At 35.1% G+C, this 21,807-nt stretch overlaps 2 protein-coding genes across 2 annotated transcripts; one reads left to right on the forward strand and one right to left on the reverse strand.

The window, feature by feature from the left end:
- Window positions 1-1,081: 1,081 nt before the first annotated feature.
- LOC100260266 (galactinol synthase 1) lies at window positions 1,082-3,070 on the forward strand. The gene is made up of 4 exons (XM_002265911.4): window positions 1,082-1,572; window positions 1,717-2,037; window positions 2,376-2,510; window positions 2,620-3,070. Exons 1-4 carry the CDS (start codon window positions 1,237-1,239, stop codon window positions 2,836-2,838), a joined length of 1,011 nt encoding a protein of 336 aa, XP_002265947.1. The 5' UTR covers window positions 1,082-1,236; the 3' UTR covers window positions 2,839-3,070.
- Window positions 3,071-4,323: 1,253 nt separating this feature from the next.
- LOC100267199 (type 2 DNA topoisomerase 6 subunit B-like) lies at window positions 4,324-20,244 on the reverse strand. The gene is made up of 12 exons (XM_010653137.3): window positions 19,839-20,244; window positions 19,597-19,705; window positions 19,150-19,233; window positions 18,071-18,097; window positions 17,575-17,683; window positions 17,421-17,496; window positions 13,231-13,251; window positions 11,577-11,773; window positions 10,485-10,548; window positions 7,697-7,890; window positions 7,409-7,538; window positions 4,324-4,889 (listed from the first exon to the last, which is right to left on the reverse strand). Exons 1-12 carry the CDS (start codon window positions 19,875-19,877, stop codon window positions 4,587-4,589), a joined length of 1,353 nt encoding a protein of 450 aa, XP_010651439.2. The 5' UTR covers window positions 19,878-20,244; the 3' UTR covers window positions 4,324-4,586.
- Between the last annotated feature and the right edge of the window lie 1,563 nt (window positions 20,245-21,807).

Genomic DNA, 21,807 nt, shown 5'->3' on the forward strand with positions numbered 1-21,807 from the left:
ATGGTCACGGCTCAAGGGTTATGCAAGTTGTGAAGGAGTCATCGTCCGTCACTTCACCTAGCGATGCATGTGTTTTTGTTTTTATGGTTTTTCTATTTTTTTTTGCCCTTCTCTTTTCCACATATTTGCCCTCCTTTTGTTATGGGTGGCAAAGGATGATGCCTTGGTCCGTATCAACTGTCACGTATTAATTTCTGATTCAACATTTGAAAATCAGAAGCAGAAGCGTGACATGCATACATTATTTAATTAATTCAATGACATTAACCATATCTCTCATGCACTGTTATAGTCTTATCGATTGAAATCGCTGGTCCCCATATTGGAATTCTAAGCAAATTTATTTGGGAAGGGAGAAGAGTGATCGGATTATCCACAGATATGAATTTCAGATAGGCATATGATTTCATCATGATGAGAATCAGTGCGGGGACTCGCAATCTTTTTGAGAGAAACCGTCGAAGCGCTCATACGAATGTAGCCTTGGATTTGAGAAATTCTGGTTAAGAACTGAAATGGTGTACAATCCTTTCATTACATTCCTCACGTGTAATCATGCATTAAGGGTAATGATCAGCTATTTTTAGCCTTTTGATTTGGTGGTGATTTGGATGTGATTTTTTTAGATTTCAAAGAAGAAAAAGATGAATGGTTAAGATTTTGTGTATGGGAAGTCCAAATTTGGTGGAACCCACCTCAATAGTTGGCAGATGATTCCGGTAATTTGATTTCAAAATGCTCACGTCAAAAAATGGTACCTTCCTTGCTTATATTTTCCTTAAAGAAAATGACTCTCAACTTGTTCTCTTCCATTTTTAATTTAAAAAAGAAATAAAAAAAGATTCAGTCCCACCCTCAACCCTCCATTTTGATGATAAGGCGCTACATGTGTGGTAACTTTGGACTACATGGGATCTTCATTCTTTCCATCCACTTACAATGCAAAAATAAATAAATAAATAAATGGTTAAACAAATAAAAAAAAGACCTAGAAAATGACAATCACTTGTTTGCACGTTTGGGTTTCATTTGGAGTTCATCTGGCTTGCATGTAAGTTTCATTTGAGGTCTATTTAAGGAGGCTTAAGGCTGGTGTTTCTAACTCAGGAACAAAGGCAAAGTAGGGTGGCATCCACAGTGTTGCTGGTTTACTTTCCCAACCCTCCTCACCACCAACTCTCTCCTTAACATTTTTCTTGCACCAACTTGAAATCTCACCCCAAATAAACCACAACAATGGCCCCAGGAGTGCCCGCAGATGTGTTTACAGCCGGCGGAAAGGTTTCCACCCTCAACGCAGGCTACTCAAAGGGGGCCTACGTCACATTTTTAGCTGGAAACGGGGACTATGTGAAAGGGGTTGTTGGGTTGGCTAAGGGTTTGCGCAAGGTGAAGAGCGCGTACCCTCTTGTGGTTGCAATGTTGCCGGATGTGCCTGAGGAGCACCGTGAGATCTTAAAGTCTCAGGGCTGCATAATTCGTGAAATTGAGCCCATCTACCCTCCTGAGAACCAAATCCAGTTTGCAATGGCATACTACGTCATCAACTATTCCAAACTCCGTATTTGGAATGTAAGTAAAGTCATACTTTAATTTTATTTTGCATACTTATTATATACTTTCCTATAATTAAATCAGATGTATTAGTACGTACTACTTGTTTGACAAAGTTTGCTGTACTAAACATATATGCTGTAAATTAAACAATGCATGCAGTTCGAGGAATACAGCAAGATGGTGTATTTGGATGCTGATATCCAAGTTTACGACAACATAGACCACCTTATGGACGCCCCGGACGGCTACTTTTACGCGGTAATGGACTGCTTCTGTGAGAAGACATGGAGTCACACTCCCCAGTACTCCGTCGGCTACTGCCAGCAGTGCCCGGACAAGGTGACTTGGCCCGCTGAGATGGGTTCACCTCCACCTTTGTACTTCAACGCTGGGATGTTCGTCTTTGAGCCTAGCCGTTTGACTTATGAAAGCCTTCTCCATACTCTACGGATCACTCCTCCGACCGCCTTTGCCGAGCAAGTGAGTCTCATAATTTTTACTTAACCATAACTTTCATGATTAAAGCAAACATACATGCAAATATAGCGATCTATATGTATATATATGCCACCATCACCATGGATAATTTTAATAAGCTGATGATGATGATGATGATGATGAGCAGTTAAGTGGTTTTGATTAAATTTAGAATTTAATAGGGATTACTGTAAAATCATTAGCATGAGCATCATTCTACAAGGAGAAGAATAAAGAGCAAAAGTGGAAAGCAAACATAGTAAACTGCTTTTATATGAAGTAAGCCACAAATCTTATGTGCCTCTGACATTCAAAAGTACTTGCGTATTCGTGGAATATAGGATTTCTTGAACATGTTCTTCCAACATATGTACAAGCCCATCCCTCTCGTATACAACTTGGTTCTAGCAATGCTGTGGCGACACCCGGAGAACGTTGAGCTCGACCAGGTCAAGGTGGTGCACTACTGTGCTGCTGTAAGTCTACTCATCCATTTAAGCTAAATTAAATTAAAACATGGGGTTATCTTTTCAATTTCTTAGTTCTCTAAATTCTAATCTTCTATTTTCTTTGCATAAAAAATAGGGATCAAAGCCATGGAGATACACTGGGAAAGAAGCAAACATGGAGAGAGAGGACATCAAGATGTTGGTAGCCAAATGGTGGGACATTTACAATGATAAGTCTCTGGATTTCAAGGCTGAGGACAGTGTTCCAGAGGGAGAAGGATTCTCTAGGCCATCGATCATGGCTTCCATGCCTGAGCCTGCAATCTCCTATATTCCCGCACCCTCTGCTGCTTGAAGATTACAAATCTTTAGGAGAGAGTGTATTGAAGCTCAGGGTGTGATCTATCTCTTTTTCTATTTAATACCTTTTCCAAAGGCTACTTGGTCTTTTTTTTTTTTTTTCTCGGACTTAACAAATATACTGAGAAACTATATATATATGTATCTGAAGTCATGCTTATGCCTATGCCAAAGCAAAAGAACGTACAACCTTTGTCTTGGAAGTATATATAGCTAATAGTTTGTGACTTGGCCTATGGCTTTGCTTCTCCCCTTCAAATTCCATGGCACCTCTGTCTTACAATATCTCCAAAAATAAAAATTACAAAATAAAAAAACTCAGTCCATGGAATACTTTCAAGTGAAAAGATATTTGTAAACATTCAATAATAGAATTATAAGAATGTTTTTGTACTAATCAAATTGAATGGTCAAGACTACTCTTGAAATTAATTGGCAATTTCCATTTCATGTGCTTTAATGTCTTCGCTTTCTTTCCAGACTATTAAACAAGGCAAATAAAAAACATAATTAAAATGTACTAGATGGTGGGAGTCCAATTACGCACCATCCACATTGCCAGGGGCATGGATCCAAAAATCATTGTGAAATTAGGGAGGTGGAAGAGGCCTCCATCAAGATGTGTGGTGTGGATGCGACAATCGTCATACCACACACCTGGCAACCTTCTGATAGGTCAGGATTACTCTGCCTTAGCCATCAAAATAAAATAGATAATCCACCACCTCTATTGGATCCTTGCTGATGAGTGATAAGATTCCCGGATGAATAGTGAACGGTGGGAACGAGAGGAAAGCTATCGCTAACCACCCCCTACTGTGTGGATGGTGGTGGAAACATCTATGACTATATTTACAATTCCACACAATTCGGCAACAAGGGAGAAAAAGCAGGTGAAGTAGTTGGAAATTTTACCTCCATTTATCTCCACAGCCAAACATAGCAACAGTGAATGTGTTCTGCTGCAATCTTCCAACAATTCATTGAATAAAAAAAATAAGAGTAGTCTTTATGATGTAAGCCAAATAGAAAAGGCAGTGGATGATGAAAATGGTGGATGACCAACACCACTTAAATTTCGCATCCAACTGGTAAAATCAAACCTAAATATATGCAAGGAAAGTTGGGCCACATCAATTTATTTTTGGCCTTTTGAATTTGATAGCAGAAGGCAAGATGGGAAGTCACATTACACACCCTCCATTCAAGTGCACAGATAAAGGGAACCACACCTGAAAACCTGTAATACCCCCGGATTATGCCAATTGAAAGGTACCAAGGAAGATACCAGGAATCGTAGTCTACAATGGAAAGCTATTGTTTGTTAGGGTTTGGGCCCTTTTCATTATATTCTTTCCTTTGATTTTCTTAATGTGCCTTAGTGCATGTCATAAAGTTTATGACATTCACAGTTGATTTACAATCAAGTCCTCCTTCATTACCAATTCTGTAATTCAAACAGTCCTAAACCGCAAAATCATATAATTAAGGCCCAGTTGACATAATTCAGGAAAATGATGTAACAGAGAGGAGCTTCAAGAGGCTCAAATCCATCTACTGTTACGAGCTCTAGTTTGCAAGCCCAACAGTAAGAAACCGTGCTGGGGCAAACTAGAGACCAGGGTTATATGTAAGAACAATTTTCCATGCAGATAACAGAGGCATATTCAATTTATCATGAGGTAGAATTCATCAAAATATTCATAGGAGCTGACAGAATGCATGACTAAGAGATTCCTTTGCTCATGGATAGAACAAATTAAAGGCTTCCTCACCTTCGTATTCTTTGGCTTGGAGGTCTTGTTCCTGGATGCAGTCATTTTCAAAAAGAAAAGATGGAGCTTCTCTGCTCCTTTGTGGCTTTCTATCATTAATCTCTACAACTGAAATAATCTTTTCCTTAATACGATCTTCAACAATTCCTCCTTCAACTTCTTGAGACTGCAATCCAAGAAGAGAAAGGCATTCTTTCTGGAAGTCTGAGTCACTTGAAGACAAGATCAGGCCCGTGATTGATCTTGCAAGATCAGGGGCATAACTGCAAATCTGAGGATAAAGACACTGATAAAAAGTCAGCTACCAATATTGAGAACTAAAATTGATAGATCAAAATCCTTGTAAAACAAGTAGCAAATAGAAAGCATCAAGCACCACATTTTGTGTTTCTTGCAACAAATAAAAAAAATTGATGCAGGAAGCAGGATTCACAATTCATTTTTAAGTTCTCTCCTAATCTTGTTCATTGATTTATTGAGCCTATGGATGCATCCCTAGAGAGATTTTCATAGCTTTTGAATTGAGTCATGCCATAGTGCCATCTATCATCTAAATGTAAAATGTACTTTCCATGTGGAATCTGACAAGGGTAAGAACAACCAGCTGCACAAATGTAAGATATACTAACATAATTTAAAATAATACTATTATGAACTAAAGAGAAAATAGTTTGACTAGATAATAGCTCTGATACAACTTGCTCACACCATGGAAACAAAAAACAGAAAATGTTAGGGCCTGTTTGGTTGCTGTTTTTGAAAACTGTTCTGGAAAACAGTTTTTGAGAACAATTTTTAAGAACAGTTTTTGGTGTTTTTTTTAAAAAAATTGTGTTTGGGAACTGAATTTTGAAAAACAGTTTTTGTTCTCAAAAACAAAAAAACATGTTTGGTTGAGTTAATAAAAAAAAAATTTAGAACAAATATAACAAAAAATACGTTTGAAAGATGTTTTTTTTTTCTTTTCTAATTAATAAAATATTTTCTTCAAGTAATTTTATATTATAAATTTATAAATAATTTTTAGATATATAGTTCATTTAAATTTAAAAAATTATTTATTTTATTAATTTAAAAATAAAAATATTTTTTTATTTAATTTTTAACTTTATTAAAAATTATAGCATATTTTATTAAGTTGAGATAAAATTGTTCTCATGATTTGTTAATTTTTTTTTTATCTCTTCTAATTCTAAAATTCAAAATGCCAACCCTTTGTCCACCCACTTCTCTCATCGGGCATCAAGAAGCCCTTTTCTGAAGTTGCCCTCCAGCCGAGAGAATCCCTAAAAGGCCCTATTTTCCTCTGCCACTCTCAATCCTCGCAGGTACTAATCTAATCATGTTATTATTATTATTTTTTTTTTTGCAACCCCCGTTTGATTCCCAAGAAAATCCATCCCCCATTCGATTTCCGGGAAAATTCATCCTCGTTTGATTTCCGAGAAAATCCAAGCAAAAACCCTGCAACCCGTTTGATTCCCAAGAAAATCCATCCCTCATTTGATTTCCGGGAAAATTCATCCTCGTTTGATTCCCGAGAAAATCCAAGCAAAAACCCTGCAACCCGTTTGATTCCCAAGAAAATCCATCCCCCATTTGATTTCCGGGAAAATTCATCCTCGTTTGATTTCCGAGAAAATCCAAGCAAAAACCCCAAGGAAAACCAAAAAAATGGATTTTCTTTTGCTCAAGAAGAGGCGAGCGACTGTGCTGGAGATGAAAACGGGAAGAAAAAAAAAAAACACGGGAAACAGATTGTTTTTTTTTGTTTAATTTTGTTCTTTGAACAGTAAAAAAACGGGGAAAACAACATTTTGTTGTTCTCTAAACAGTGTCATTTTGAGAACACGGGGAACAACAAAAACAAAAATGACTCTCTCAACCAAACGAGTTTTTGGTGTTTTTTGTTTTCAAGAACAGAAAACAGTTCTTGAAAACATTAAACAAACAGGCCCTTAATCTCTCAGGAAGGAATAAACATATAGAAAAATTTAATATGTTTTGCCAAGGATACATCCATGATCAAAGCCAAGCAAAAACCTCCATTATTGATAATGGAGATGATAGGAATATGAATTTTTACCCAAAGTTTCTCAATAGACCATCCCTCAAAGATAAAGCCAAAAAAGAAGGCCCTATTTGGAAATTATTCTTGAAAACAGTTTTTTGTTCTTTAGAATAGAAAAGAGTTTTCCAATTTAGAAAACACATTTGACAAACTTTTGCTAACAAAAAAAAAAGCAATTTTTAAGAATTTGTTATGAAAATATGGTGTTTTTTAGAACAAATTTGAAATGTTTTCAATTTTTTTTATAAAGTGCTATGAGTGACAATTGATAATATGAAGAATATTTTCGAGGACTTCTGCATAAATGTGTACTACCTTCACAAAGAATAATCTGAGAAAAATATTTTTCGAGAACAATTCTTAAAAACAGACCCGAAATATTTTGATTAGTTCGAAAATAAGGATCTATACTAACACCCAGAAAAATAAACACAAACTATACACACAAGAGATCCTCCAAAAATTATACAAATACCAAATTAATTCCAAGGTTACTAAAAGTAAATAAATAATAATGTCCCACCCAATAATTTTTTTCAAAAATTGTATTAAGAAAATTAAAATACATGTTAGATGAACAAATTTGTTTTATTAATTTCGTATTGAAGGACCCACTATTATAATCTATGATGGCCATTTCCTAAAAGACTTTTTTCTGAGGAATTGGTGCACCTAAAAATTAAAATGTGTGTACGTGTGTGTGAGAGAGAGAAAGTCACCTTAAGTGCATGTGCACTGAGAAGAAGTCCAGTATATTTTGCCTTCAAATCATCCAATGCTAGCTTTACAGCCTTTTTTATAAGATTCCGGTCAAGTTCAGTCTTTCGCTTTGCTGGTGGTATCATGATCTTAGCAACAAGTCAAGGACTAGATACATAGAAGCATATAACATATACACTAAAGCATAGGAGCTATAACAAAAAGGCATGTTTTATTTTGTTAAACATGTTAAGGTCATTTCTTGGGCAATATCAATAACAAGATGCATAAAATACAATAATGGATATTGTTTATGGTAACAATGGAGGACAATATCAATATGGGCATAAGTTGGCAAATCCTCCCATTCTAGTAATGCAGAGCCATTTTGATCCACAAAGCTTCTCAAAGTCAAACCATAATTTTTCCAGTCAATGCTGATAAGTGCATTCATAGATGACTGGGAGATTGCACAAGGTGAGAAGTCATAGAAACACAAAACCTGGAAATAAATTTCATCAGTTCATCCCAGTGAAACTATAAACAAGCATGGGCTATGATTGAATACAATAAATGAGTACATTCACTGAAGTCAGCAAACACCAAATTTTCTATAGCAAGAATGAGGAAAAAGAAAATGATCATCATTTTCTCGTACTGAACTTATAGATGAGGATTTCTAGAAACTACACTGCTCATGAATGACAGTATTAGTCCTTTCTAAGGTTCTTAATTTCTTTGTTCTCATTGTCAATTCCACTTCCCGTCACACTAACCAGGTTCCTCTATGCCAGAAGCCAGCTGCATGTGTTGGAAAATGGTGACCAATCACCGTTATGATGTGGCTATCCATGAAATAAGCCTTTTTAGTGGCATATATTATGACCTGCTATGGTTACCATACACAGTCCAACAAAATTTCCAACCGCAGATTGACTTTATGCTAATTTTAGCACTCTGCCTCTATTAAGGAGCTGAAACTAACATCATTGGATTGAGCATGAAGATCAATCCACAAATTGGCCACCTAGGTTGCTGCAAAGTGAATAGAGAATGAAAATAATTAAATGAGTCATGGATTTTATCACTTAGCAGCCAAGTCCAACTGCAATAAGTTGCTGTTGTTCTCAATGCCTGAATTGGAAGATTAGGAGTTCTTCGATTCTTGTTATGTAATGTATGGAGGCTTAGAAGGACCTATGACCACACTCCCACCATTTAATTTAAAACATTTTTCCTCAAAATATTTTGAGCCGTCAGCACTGGGAGCTGAACTTAGGAATAACAAGACAATATAGGACTCTCAACTTAAATGGATAAAATATATTTAAATTTGACCAAACAGTACAAGTAAAAGGCAAGTTTGTTAACAGAAGATAAATTGAAATGGAAATTGACATGCTAACCATTCCAACCCCCATGAATGGGTGATTTAGAACTGTTAGCGATAGTATCAAAGGGTGAAAATGGAGAAAGATTAGAAAGAAGTAAGAAATTACCTATCATATGATGAGATGTTCCAAGACCAAAAATCCAAGAGTGATGGTCGAGGAACAAAGATGAGTACTACTTGAATTACCCAAAGTGGCAGTGGAAGTAGATGAAAGAATAGAATTTTTGACAAGAAAATCATATTCTGATTTAAAAAGTGTAACTTACTCCTAAACAATAGTAGCAAGCATCTCCCCTATTATAATAATAGCCTAATTAGCTAGGGTGCAAGTACCAAGAAGCTCCAAATAGAAGTCAACAGTATGATTACTTCAACCAAAATGAGTACATTGCTTGATGCCACTACCTCCTCAACCAACTGTGGGTGTTACAATCTCCACATTCACCATAAGCTCAAGTGGAGAAGTTGAGCAACCAATAGGAGCAGCAAAGGTTAATGTATCAAATTAAGTTTAGAGGGGTTTAAGATGGCACGCTAGCATGGACAAATGCTTATCCAACAGTGGGTTCTTTTTCACTTGAAAGTATCTGTGAGTTCAAGCTCTGGCCAAATACCAGAGATGACTTTGGCCAAGAAAAATTCTTCTTAGTGGTGCTTCTGAATCTCTAGATCTAAAGTCAAAGGCTGATAGACTTTCAACTCTTCCTACATGTCCTTGAATTCCAAGTGATAATGTAATATTGTTAGACTGATGCCTTTTTGGGTAAGCAAGATATTTGTGGAAAAATAACACATCTCAGCCAATTCCAAATATCCTTACTAAAAATGAGATAGGAGACACAATACCTCTAGTTCTATGTTGTTCCAAAGACAAATCATGACTAGTGCATCCCCTACTTCCCAAATTTCAATTAACTTTGCATATGTAGATTTAGGTTACCAGATACGAGAAATCCTACCACATGCCTTCAAGAAAACCATGGAAGATAATTAGATCCATTTTATTTGAATTAGTCATAAAGCCATAGAAGAGTATGTCTTTAGTTGGAACATTGTCACACATGATGTCTGAGAAAAAAATAAGTTTCAAGATCCAAGTAAGAGATCAAGAAGAGGGGTAGACATCCAAGAGATGAAAAAAAAAAGTTCGTAAAAAATAGCAGCAGCATAAGGAGACTTTGAGATGATAGTGAATAGCAAGGTATCAAGGAGGACTGATGGCTTAAATGTGAGGGTTGAGGGTTAAGGACTGACAGGGGGGAATAAGATGCTGGCATAATTAGAATGGAAGGATGGCAGCTCTAGGGCAATCATGCTTTGATTCCATGTTGAAGGCAAGAGAATCTCATGTTCATGACGTTCTGAATGAGGTTACAAGGATATTTATAAGCCTATAACAATATGAAGAAAAAAAGGAAATAAATCAAAATATTCCTATAATCTCTTTTATAAATTTTCCTACAATCTCAATTGCATCCTACATGATCCACTCAAGTTGAAGCCCTAATAATAGGCAATTCAGGTCCTATTCCAAAATTAAAACTTAGAGCTCTTCCCTTAAAGAATTCTATAACTTAAAAATGAAAAATGAAAGCTAAAGATAGGAGTAGCATGATACTAGCCTCTGTTTTTGGACCAGATGCACTGAAGCAAGGACTGGGTGGTTCTGATGATTCACTTATTATAATCACAGCTTCCATTACCTGCCCAGTGCTTCTTTGGCTTTCTGCACGGCATGCTAATCCACTTCCAACCTTTAGATGTTCCCTAAGAAGAGAAGAAGAAAATAGTTTAAGGTTGAATCATCAAGAAAAAGTTTAAGGCCTCATCTGACATGATTTACAACCTTTAGAAATCAGCCACTGTATAGTTGAGCACACTATAATGGAACAAACAGCTGTCTCATAAATAATTTCAGTACGAATAGAAAGGAAGCATGAAAGCTGAGCAGGTGGAAATTTAAAAATGCAAAGCAACATTACAGGTAGGATAAATAATGCAGTAAAACACTAAACACCAATCACTCAAAAAGTCTCCTCTATATTTGCTGGTGATCATGCTGAAAAATATTACTTACTATATTTGACAAAATTTCATAGAAGGGAGAATCAGAAGCTCCACCATAATAGTGTAAGAAGAATGGTTTCAGAGATTAAGTGGCAATCCATCTTGAAGAATTAAATCATTTGATACTAGGAGGGGTATGGAAGCATAAATGCTAAAAGATACTGGTAAAATGACAACTGATAACATATAAAAATATTCACATGATTATTCCTTATAATCTACTCTTGATCATTGTGGATGAAGTTGACCAAATTCCTAGTGGTCGTGAATTGCTCGATATAGGGAAGCATACCTCAAATTTCTTGGTCAATGAGATGGTATTTGATAACGATACTTACAAAAACAATACAAGTGCACACATGGCCCAAAAATGAGAAGGTGAAGAAACACCAAACAATGTCTGCTTATAACAAGGAAGCGTTCAAGTTAAAATGATCATAAAGACTACCTGAACTATAGATTTCCACTTTGCAACAGGAATTAAAAATGATCATTGAAACAGCAAGGTAGTGAAAAGGAAATTGTCTAGCTGACCCAAATCTATAGAATTAGAAAAAGGATTTGTAAGTTGCAAATTTTGAAATGGAACAAAACTACCATAAACTCTTGCTGAAAATTTTCAGCCAGTGGTGCAGAGCATCCTGGACAATCCTAACAACTCAAAAATAAGTGCAAATTCAGTCCGAGAAATAAACTTGAAGCTGGGTGAGAATTCATGATAAATTTACCTGTTAGGGAAGCAAGAAAAACACTTCTCATTTAGACTGTTTCCATGCTTACAAACAAAATCTTCAAGGCCTGATTTCAGACATTCTATATTTGACATAGGAGAAGGTAAATGGTTGCACTCATTTGCTTGAATAAAATTTCCATATCGTGATCCACGAATATCACCATGTTCAATCACCAGTTCAATTGCAATATTCTGAACAAGAATCAAAACTGATCAGTCTGTCAATGCTAGTTTCCAAGTAAACAAAATACCAAAGAGATACAGAGTAGGTAGAAGATAACTCATCCAGGCTGTAAATAATATTCTGATCAGTAAAGGAAAAACATAGCTAATGCAAGGATCAAAAATCATCAAGAAAGGCCCAACTTCAGCACTTCAGATTCAAGGGTCTATTCACTAGGATGGGCTGGTTGCCTGTGGTTACTATTTCTGAGCCAGTTTTCCTGACTTTGGTGTGAGCTTTTTACTCGAGGGCGACTTATGGCATGAGTGGCCCGATCATTTCTACTGTTAGAGGTGTTGAGATTCATCTAGACCCGGAGAACATCTGTCGTATCTTCGATATTCCTCTGGTTGGACTCAAAGTATACGAGTCCAAGATGTGGTCCACTGTGCCAGGATTTGAACCTAGAGAGGCCATTCAGAGGATTTGTGGACTTCTAGATGACCAGGGGATGGACAAACCCTCAACACACAACTTGATGGTCATCAGTAGAGTACTACACCATATGCTTCAAATCAAATACAAATGAAAGCTTGCCAGCTATAAAGTCAATGTTTTCCATTTTCTTGCCTTCAACAGGAATGGCAGCCAGAAATGAGGTGGTGCTCTATACTGCAGGCTTGCTGTTTTATGCAAGATTCATTACCATTGCTTATTTTATATTCAAATTCCACTCACTAATCGAGAATGAAAGTTTGCATGCTATGTAGCATCATATCTGATTCTCTATTTCTATCAAAATGATGTTTAAGAGTTTTCTAGAAAGGCAGTATCTAGATGCTTAAACACTTAAAAAGGGAGTTCTTCAGCCAAAAACAGAGTGATTAGTTTGAACCTCTTATATTTATCTTCCAACACTTCTACTGAAAAGGCTTCCACATTCTGAAGAAAAAAAAAGAGTAACATAGACAGTCAATACATAGCTTGCCATCTAACCCATCTAGCATAGTTTTCTTCATGAAGGTTTATCACAATGGAAAATTAGTGCCCACAAGCAAAGTGATAACGCACCCAGAGCTTTGAGTTTTTTAGGTAATAACATCCTTTGATGAACCTCCAAACAAATGACAGCTTAAGAAGGAAATGCCACCCATTTAATTTGATGGAACTCCACCAGTTCGGTGTTGGGAGTCTAGTGCTGACTCCCTTTGATGAGCGCAATAGGTGAGCCAAAAAGAATTGAGTCCACCACAAGGTGTCAGTGTGAATGGTTAATATTCCCTTGTGGCTAATCTTTACTAAAGGTCACCACTATTTCAAAATGCAAGAGGTCTGTGCTATAACCAAAACCTAAAAGATTCTGTATCTGTCCAAGGAAATAAAAAATCAACTTCTTTTCAGCTTCTTTAGCAAAGTTTCCTCAAAATACTAGATATTTATTTAAACCTTAAATATATGGAGAATCAAAGTAGTAAGTTGAACTTACAGGAATCTTTAAAATGAGCATCTGCAAAAACAATGGAGAAACAGAAAATGTAGTGAATAAAAAGAAATATAAGAGAAAAAAGTTTCAAGAACCATTGACTTTGGAGAGAAATATGGAAAGCAAGATTAGTTTTAACCATTAATTAACATGGCCGCTTATCAACATTATACAAGTAATTGAAATCTTTAAGGACGAATAAAATCTCCTCTGTAGTGCAAGATACTAACAGTTTTCCTGTGTAAAGTCCAGCAACTCATATTAGCAATTAAACTTGGTCCACGGATAATATGTGCATTTGCTATGTGAAAGTCATTCCACCCTAGATTCTTTGAACACATGACAGGATGAAAGAGATAAGAATTAAAAGGTTGTTAATATATCTACTCTTGGGGACAACAATTAAATAAATAAATAAATCACTATGTTTCTGCTAGATAAAATTCATTAATTCAACATCCTGGTATATGATCATAGACAAGTAACAATAACCCTTGCTTCCTCCTTTTGTTTAATGTGAGATCCTACAAGCCCTGTCAAAATGATTTCTCATAAATGTCTGATCTAGGGGCTCAGCAGAACAGTTCACCCAGAGGCTTGACAATCTCCCCCTTTGTTAGTCTATTTGAGGAGCTTCCTGTCTTTCTTCCCATGGTCCCTACCTTGATTACCTCTGAGCTCTAGGAGATTCCTGTGAGTTTGTTCAAAGCCCCATGAGATCAGCTCGTATGTATCTCCCTTGCTACCTTTACTAAGTCAGCTTGGGTTCTTGCCATATTTGCAGCTACACTTTCTACCTATCTCCCATTGGACCCAGATCCGGAGAGTGACTGTGTGTATTACTCATTATATACTGACTGGACATCTGATTGATCTCACCTAGTTCATCATAGACATCATGAGCTCCTATGGAGACTCTTCTGGCCAAGGGAGTGTTTCATTCCCCATTCTGTTCTCCAGCTTGACTTAATTGTGTTTTATCAAACAACTCCCATTGATGAGAGCTCTTGGTCTAAGCATGTGAGCCACACTTGCAGACGACTAGCTACTCATGATGTTGCTGATGAGGAGGTCTAGATGTTGAGGATGGACCAGGGAAGGAGACAGCATTGAAGTCTACAATCCAGAGCTCACAGTAGCCATGAACAAGTTGGCAATTCCCAATCAGCTGCTACTGCATTTGCCAAGCCTATTGGAGGATGCTCAATTCAGCCATTGGAGAGGTTTGTGGCCTTGATCGACCAACTACAAGTTCATGTGGATACCCATGTAGATGATCTTCGAGCACACATTGATACTTGTGTCAATGAGTTTTATGATCGATGTCAGCACATGGACGAATGACTAACTGTTGTTGAGTCCTCGGTATCTACTCAACGCAGTCCAAGCTCCAAGCCTTTTCCCTAAGTAGACAAATCAAGCAAGATTAGGATTCCATGCTTTACATTTTGGTACATTTGTTATGGCTTGTCTGTATATTGACATTATATATTTTGATGTATTTTGGATGTTGTTGTATGTTTTGGATGTCATTTTCACTACCTTTATGATATTACATTTTCAGCATATCTTGGCTTCCATTACCGTATATGGTGCTCTCTGTCATTTTTGTGACAAAAAGGTAAGATGATCATTTTTGTTTTGAGTGGAGGTGATGTTTGGAGAGTTTTGATGACTGGTTACTAAATTGATTATTTATAACAAGATAGTGGGCTTGTGACATTCATTATTTATTGTATGATTATTCTTTTTACTACACACTGCTTTTCATGGGTAGTATTGTTTGAGTGCAGTTCAAGGATTTCAAAGATCTTTCAGGATTTGTAGCTTGTTAATAAAAGATCATAGAGTTAGGATATTTGGTTTAGACATAAGAGATTATGTAATATGTAAACTCCTGTTGAGAGTAATAGAAGGTTTATGTAATCATTATTTTGTCACAAAATTACCAAAAGGAGAGATTGTTAGCTAGTTAGATTAGTTAGTTTATGTTCTAAATATTACTAGATCCAACTCTACGTATTTCCTAGGATTTACAATGGACTTGAAGACTCGAGATTATCACTAATTCATTCAAAGGGTCATTCAGGTAAATAAGATTAAGTTTGTTTCTGTGAGTATGTGAATGAAATTGTGGTTACTGGAGATGATTTAGTTGAGATTGGAAAACTCAAAGTCTTATTTGGCAGCTGAAATTGAAATTAAAGATCTAGGAAGTCTTAAACACTACCTAGGAATTGAGGTGGCAAAATCGAAACAGGGCATTTTATATCCTAACAAAAATATATGTTGGATTTACTCAAGGAAACATGATTATTAGGGTGCAAGCCAGTAGAAACGCTAATTGAGGCCAACCATGAGCTTGGGGACATAAAGGAGGAGGGTCCTGTTGACCGAGGAAGCTATCAAAAGATAGTAGGAAGCTCATTTATTTCTCACAAACCAAACCTCATATTGCTTTTATTGTGAGTATTGTAAGTCAATTCATGCATTCTTCACTAAATCTCACTTGGAAGCTATGTATAGAATTCTCAAGTTTCTCAACTCTTCTCCGAGCAAGGGAATTTTATACCAACATGATGGTAATATCCTATTAGAGGCTTACATCAATGTAGACTGACCAGGATCACTAACTAATAGGAGGCTTACATCGATGCAAACTAGCCAAGATCACTAACTAATAGGAGATCTACTATAGGGTATTACACTCTACTTAGAGGTAATCTTGTTACTTGGAAGAGTCAGAAGCAGTCAATGGTGGCTATGCAGAGGCTGAATTTAGGGCAATGGTCCAAGGAATTTGCGAGCTACTTTGGATTAAAATAATGCTTGTAAATGTCAAAGTCAAGACTCAAGTGCCTATGATGGTATGTTGTGATAACAAAACTACCACAAACATAGCACATAATTCAATCCATCATGATAGAACAAAACACGTAGAAATTGAAAAATACTTCATCAAAGAAAGTGAGCAAATCTATACTCCTTATGTTGCTTCAACTAAGTGATTAGCCGACTTTCTCACTAAAGGTCTATCAAGCTCAATATTTCATCAATTTTTAGACAAGCTTGACATGAAAATTATTTTTTGCATCCTCTTGAGGAGAAGTGTTGAGATACACAAGAGAATCAAGGATTTGTTTGTTTCCTCTTATGTTTTGTATAGCTACAACAATTCTATCCCTAGGAATCCGAATATGAATTAGAATAGATTAACTGTATTTCCTAATTTAACTTTGTATTATTAAAAGTTCTATATCGATAAAGAACAAACTAAGTCATTCTACCAATTTTGTCTTTGTTTATATCTTGTTTAATTTTTAAAAAAATTATAATAGATAAATATAATACTTAATACCATATAAAATATAAAGATAGATATAATAATTAATATATAAAATTCAAAATTTTCAAATGATAAGAGTTTAAACATGAATTATATTTTATCAACACCTATTGTGTTAGAAGAGTTCTATTACAAAATCAATACAAATTTTTAAAGTATCAAACTAAATAAAGTTTACTAACAATGTGGTACAATATTTTCTTAAATATTTTGCTCAACATCCTATTCAAATAAAAAACCTATAATATATAGGTTCTTCATGTACAATTAGCAGTAACATCAAAGTAAAATAACATTTAGCATCTTAATAAAATAGAAAATATATAATAATATATTTTCTAACTACAATTAACCATGTAGCATTATAGATAATTTATCTTACCATGCTTATGTTTGGTGTCAATTTATTTTTCCCATAGTTGAAATTCTTTTCATTCAAAACCCCATGTCCTAAGATTTTGGAATGCAAAGGATTTGATACCTAGACACACTCACATCTAGCGCATACCTAAACCCATGTAACATAGAGTGCCACACTTTTATAGCAAGATCATTTTTTTTTTTCTTGAGAAGAGTGAAAGCACCAACAATTCAACAACTTGTAATAATTTTCATCTGCATTATATGCCACTTAAGGGTGTGTCCCCAATGAACTAAATTATAACTATTTTACTTCTTTTCATTCTAGTATTTGCAACACTATATTTAAATCAAATTGTTGTGTGTTCATGACAAGGGTGCATTTTTAAGCTCACAAGCAAGCTGATACAGTCCTCAAAATCTACCCTGCTTTAGATAATTCACCTGCATTATTTGACAATAAAGTGAGAATAATAGAGCAACCAACCTTTCTAAAGAAGTGAGTGATCTCTGCCAGTAAGTCATCCATGCGTTCAAAAGTGGACAGAGATATTTCAGTCCCACTGCAGAACGAACCAACAAGCGGTTGGAGATGAAATCATACGAGTGAACAACACAATAGTTATGCCAAACTGCATTACCTGAATTTTGCCCCATTCTTTGGTTTTGAAGGTAGCTCTGTCAGCATATTGGTGGGAACACTTTCTTTTAAATTTAAATGATAATGATGAATCTCTCTGTCACAAATGCCTGTAATTTCCAAAATAAATAGCAACACTGGTGGTAACTGCCACAACTGTGAATTGAACTAATTATCATGGTTCTAAATTGATATTTAGTAAAATTATTCTAACAACATTCAATAACTTCCAGGAACTAAGGAAATCTTGTTTTACTTGTTGACAGCTCTAATGTGCTTAAATCCAAGCATTATAAGAATTTTAACCTTGCAGTTGATGATAATTGATAGATCACCAACTACATACTAAAATAGCAAGACCACTAATCTTGCATGGTTGCCTACTTCTGCACTATATTCAGCACAATGAAAGATGTTATTGTCTGTGGTTTTTCATGAAGGTAAATGCCAAAATATTCTATTAAATCAATGGAAATTTAACTTCGAATAAGACTTACTTGTAGTTGTGACAGAAAGCTCTCCATCTGCACCACAATAATATAAATAAGAATCCACAGAATAATAGCACAAAATGCTTTACTATAACTTAAATAACCAGGTGTCAAGTGCACATATGCTACCAGTCCAACATGAGAATGAAAAAATAATCCAAAACTCTTTTATCTTCTATCCAAACACATCATTTAGCCTCTTGACTTTGATGAGAAAGTTTCAGTAGGAAAAAGTAAAAGAGAAAAAAAAAAAAGGATAAAACCAAGCACCCTATCAATTACCTATTGTTGAATGGTTAAGAAAAACACACTCAAAGTTTCAAATATGTGGTGTATAAGTTACACCAATGGAATAATTTGGATAGAAATATTTGTCAAGTTAGTGTCGATAAATGTTCAACACAACAGAAAATTGCCACCTGATAACCAGCTTAATATACACAGTCTGCCCCTTCCCTTATGGTTAAAACTTTTGGAGCGATTTGTGGTTTAACATGTTACCAGAGTATTGGTCCCTTGAGATCGGGCTTTAGAACATATGTGTATTTAATACTTGATGAATCCATTTGTGAGAGGAGGTTGCATGTGAGGCCAGGTGCAAATGCTCCCCTGTTTGATATATATTCCTTTTCTTAATAGCTTAAAGACATGAAACCAGCCCTATTTAGGATCAAGAAAAGACAAACATCAAATGGGCAGAAGTAAAATTAAAACTAGAACCATTTATAAAAATCCTGATAGTCTTTACTACATTTCATGTGGTTCCAAGCACCAGCTAAGCATTCCATTACCATATATAGTCTCATGCGCGTTAGAATAACAGAACTGAATGCTTAAACCAGATGGGTTATAATAATTTCGAGTTCCCACCAACATCACAACAAGAAGTTCATAACTTAATTATTTTAGTCATTTCAATACTCAATTAGAGGCATAAGCTCTCTCCTAATAAGTAATACCCATCAGTTTGACTTTGAGATCATGAAACAGCACACCTCTTGAAGCTGAAAAACTCCAGCTAAACTAATGAATAATTAGTATAACCCCAATGTGATTGAATGCAAGGAATTGTTAGTCTACTTTACCCCATTTTTCAAATGAAGCCCAATCCCTGGAGTACCTCAGGTCCTTAAACTCTTCCAAGCAGCTTCCAACACCTGTATCTGAAACTGTTCATTGAGAACAAAAAACAATAGAACTCATCATTTCCACAAAATTTACATATTCTTATGGGCATAGAACCTTCTTGTTTAAAAATTTAAAACATCATTCTGATTTGTAAAAACTAATCTTAGAATTAAATATTTCCAAGACTGTCTTCATTGAATACAAGGCAACAACAAATTGAAAAAAACACTCAAAACCCATGTTTTGCCTACTACATGTCTAATTTTGGGATCCGTAAGCGGGAACGTGTGTATATCGATCGGCACAAGTAACAGGAATATGATCGAATCACATTAATTTTAAAAATACGTAAATAAACAAATAAACAGTCAAATGAATAGTTGGGAAGAGAGCGAGGATGTTACTAGAAATTCCAAGGATGGGAGGATCTGAAACTGGAGAGCGTTTGAGAACAACAGATAATCTGCAAAGATCTTCGGACATTCGACATCTTTGAATTGCAGAAGAAATTAACTGTAGACTCAAATTTGAAATTTTAGGGGGAAAAAAAAAAAAGGGCAAACGAGATTGAAAAGACGCTGAAGCAAGAAATGATTTGTTATCAGAAAGAAATTTGGACGAGTTCCGAATATTTCAAATGACTCACATGGAGACAGAGCTTTGGAACCGAGGCAACACCATCCATTTGATTTGGTACGAGTTGGGAGAGAGACAGAGAATTCCCGCGCTCTCACAATGACTGGACTGAAGTTGCTGATTGCGTTTCACCGTTTCGGTTAGGAGTCCTCAAAAGTATTCAGAAAGCTACAAAACGACGACGTGTACTGTAGAATCTCCCTTTATATAAATATTACTATTATTTAAAAAACAAAAAGTAAAAAGTGTACGGTGAATTAGTGAATAGGTAAGATGGCTTTGCAGCAATAGGTAGAAGAATTTGGTTTAGTAAAGTGAAATCAGAGGCAATGGGTTTGATCGTCAGGGCTCCCCCAGTGCTCTTTCACTGTGGAAAACCAGAATCGACTTATGTAACAAGCCGATTATAAATCAATACATTAAACCAAACATCTGAATCACCATCTTAAGAATGTGATTTAATTGATGAATGAACTGAAATGGCGAAAAAATTTGTAGACGAATTTAAATATCAGTTCAATGTCACCATGATGCGTTCACGCTGAGGATTGGCTGGGATTTGTCACGATTGTACGGTATATCAAAAAAATATTTTAAAAATACAATTAGTAAAAAAAAAGGTATGCAAAAATAAAATGGGTTTGACTCCATCGGAAGTTTCATTTTCTAAATACAAGATTTTTGGTCTGTTTGGAACTATTTTTTACAATAATTTTTTTTGTTCTTCAAAATAAAAAATAAAGATAAACTCGTTTATTAACTAAAAATTATTTTTTATTTTTTATTTTTATATGGTATTTTTAAAAAATATTTTTAATTATTTTATGTTATTTTCACTTATTTTTTGACAATTGTTTTAAGAAATAATTATAGAAACATGTAATATAATTAAAAATAAAATACAAAATATAAAAATTAATTTTAAAACATATTTTTTTTAAAAGTAAAAAAAATATTTTAAGTTTCCAAATAGACTTTAGTTCTATAAAATTCCAATGGTTTTCAAAAATTGTTCTCAAAAACTATTTTTCAGAATTGTTTTCGAAAATTATTACCAAACAAACACTTTTTTTTTTTTTTTAATGTCTTTCCTTCAAAATTTTGTTGACTAAAAGTCTCTTGAAGAGGCATTTTGTGTTTAACAAATTTCCCACAATTATTCATATGCTTATAACTAAAATGATTAGTATAATTTTATCAAATAAATATGAAAAATAAGTATTTGTTAGGATGATATATTAATGAATGTAAGGTAATTATCCAAAGGGGAGTGAATTGATTGAATGTCACTTTTTACACATTTAAATAATTTTAACTTAGATAAATGTAAGTGACAAATTAGGTAAGAATAAATGGATAAGTAGTTAATAAATGGAGAGAAAAGAAGATGAGTTGCAAACTCCAATTTATAGTAGTTTAATCCAATCTTGACCTCTACTACTTTTATTTAGGTTCAATCTTGAGGTTGAGGTTTTACTTATACAAAGGCTTTTAAACAAAACCTTCAAACTTTATATTTAGATTAATCATTTTTAATGGACACTTATAATTTTCTTTCAAGAAATGTTGTACTCTTGAATTCATTAAGGTGGTGTGCACCCTCATTTTGGTCCAGGTTTTAGGCATTTTTAACGACTTTTTTTTTTTACCACTTTGGAGAGTTGGCAACATCTGGGAGGAGTAGGGGGCCGACTTATTCAAGCGAGCTGCATGCATAGACGCATGGCCAAGGACACCACCACCTGGCCATGGTGGTAGTGCAAGATTTTTTTGAGGGAAGAATCTAGACAGTTCGAGTTGAGAGTAGAAAAAAAAAACGGAGAGATAAAGATATTTTCTAAGGGAGACAGAGAAGTGAGCTCGGGAAGGGGGCAGGCTGTCTCTATTTCAGAGGAGCTCTCAGGTAAGTTGTCTGTGTATTTCTTGTTCTTCTTCGTTACCATCGTTATCCCATCTTCTCCTCTTGCTATTAGGAGTTT

Source organism: Vitis vinifera, chromosome 1, assembly GCF_030704535.1.
Source record: "Vitis vinifera cultivar Pinot Noir 40024 chromosome 1, ASM3070453v1".
NCBI lineage: Eukaryota > Viridiplantae > Streptophyta > Magnoliopsida > Vitales > Vitaceae > Vitis > Vitis vinifera.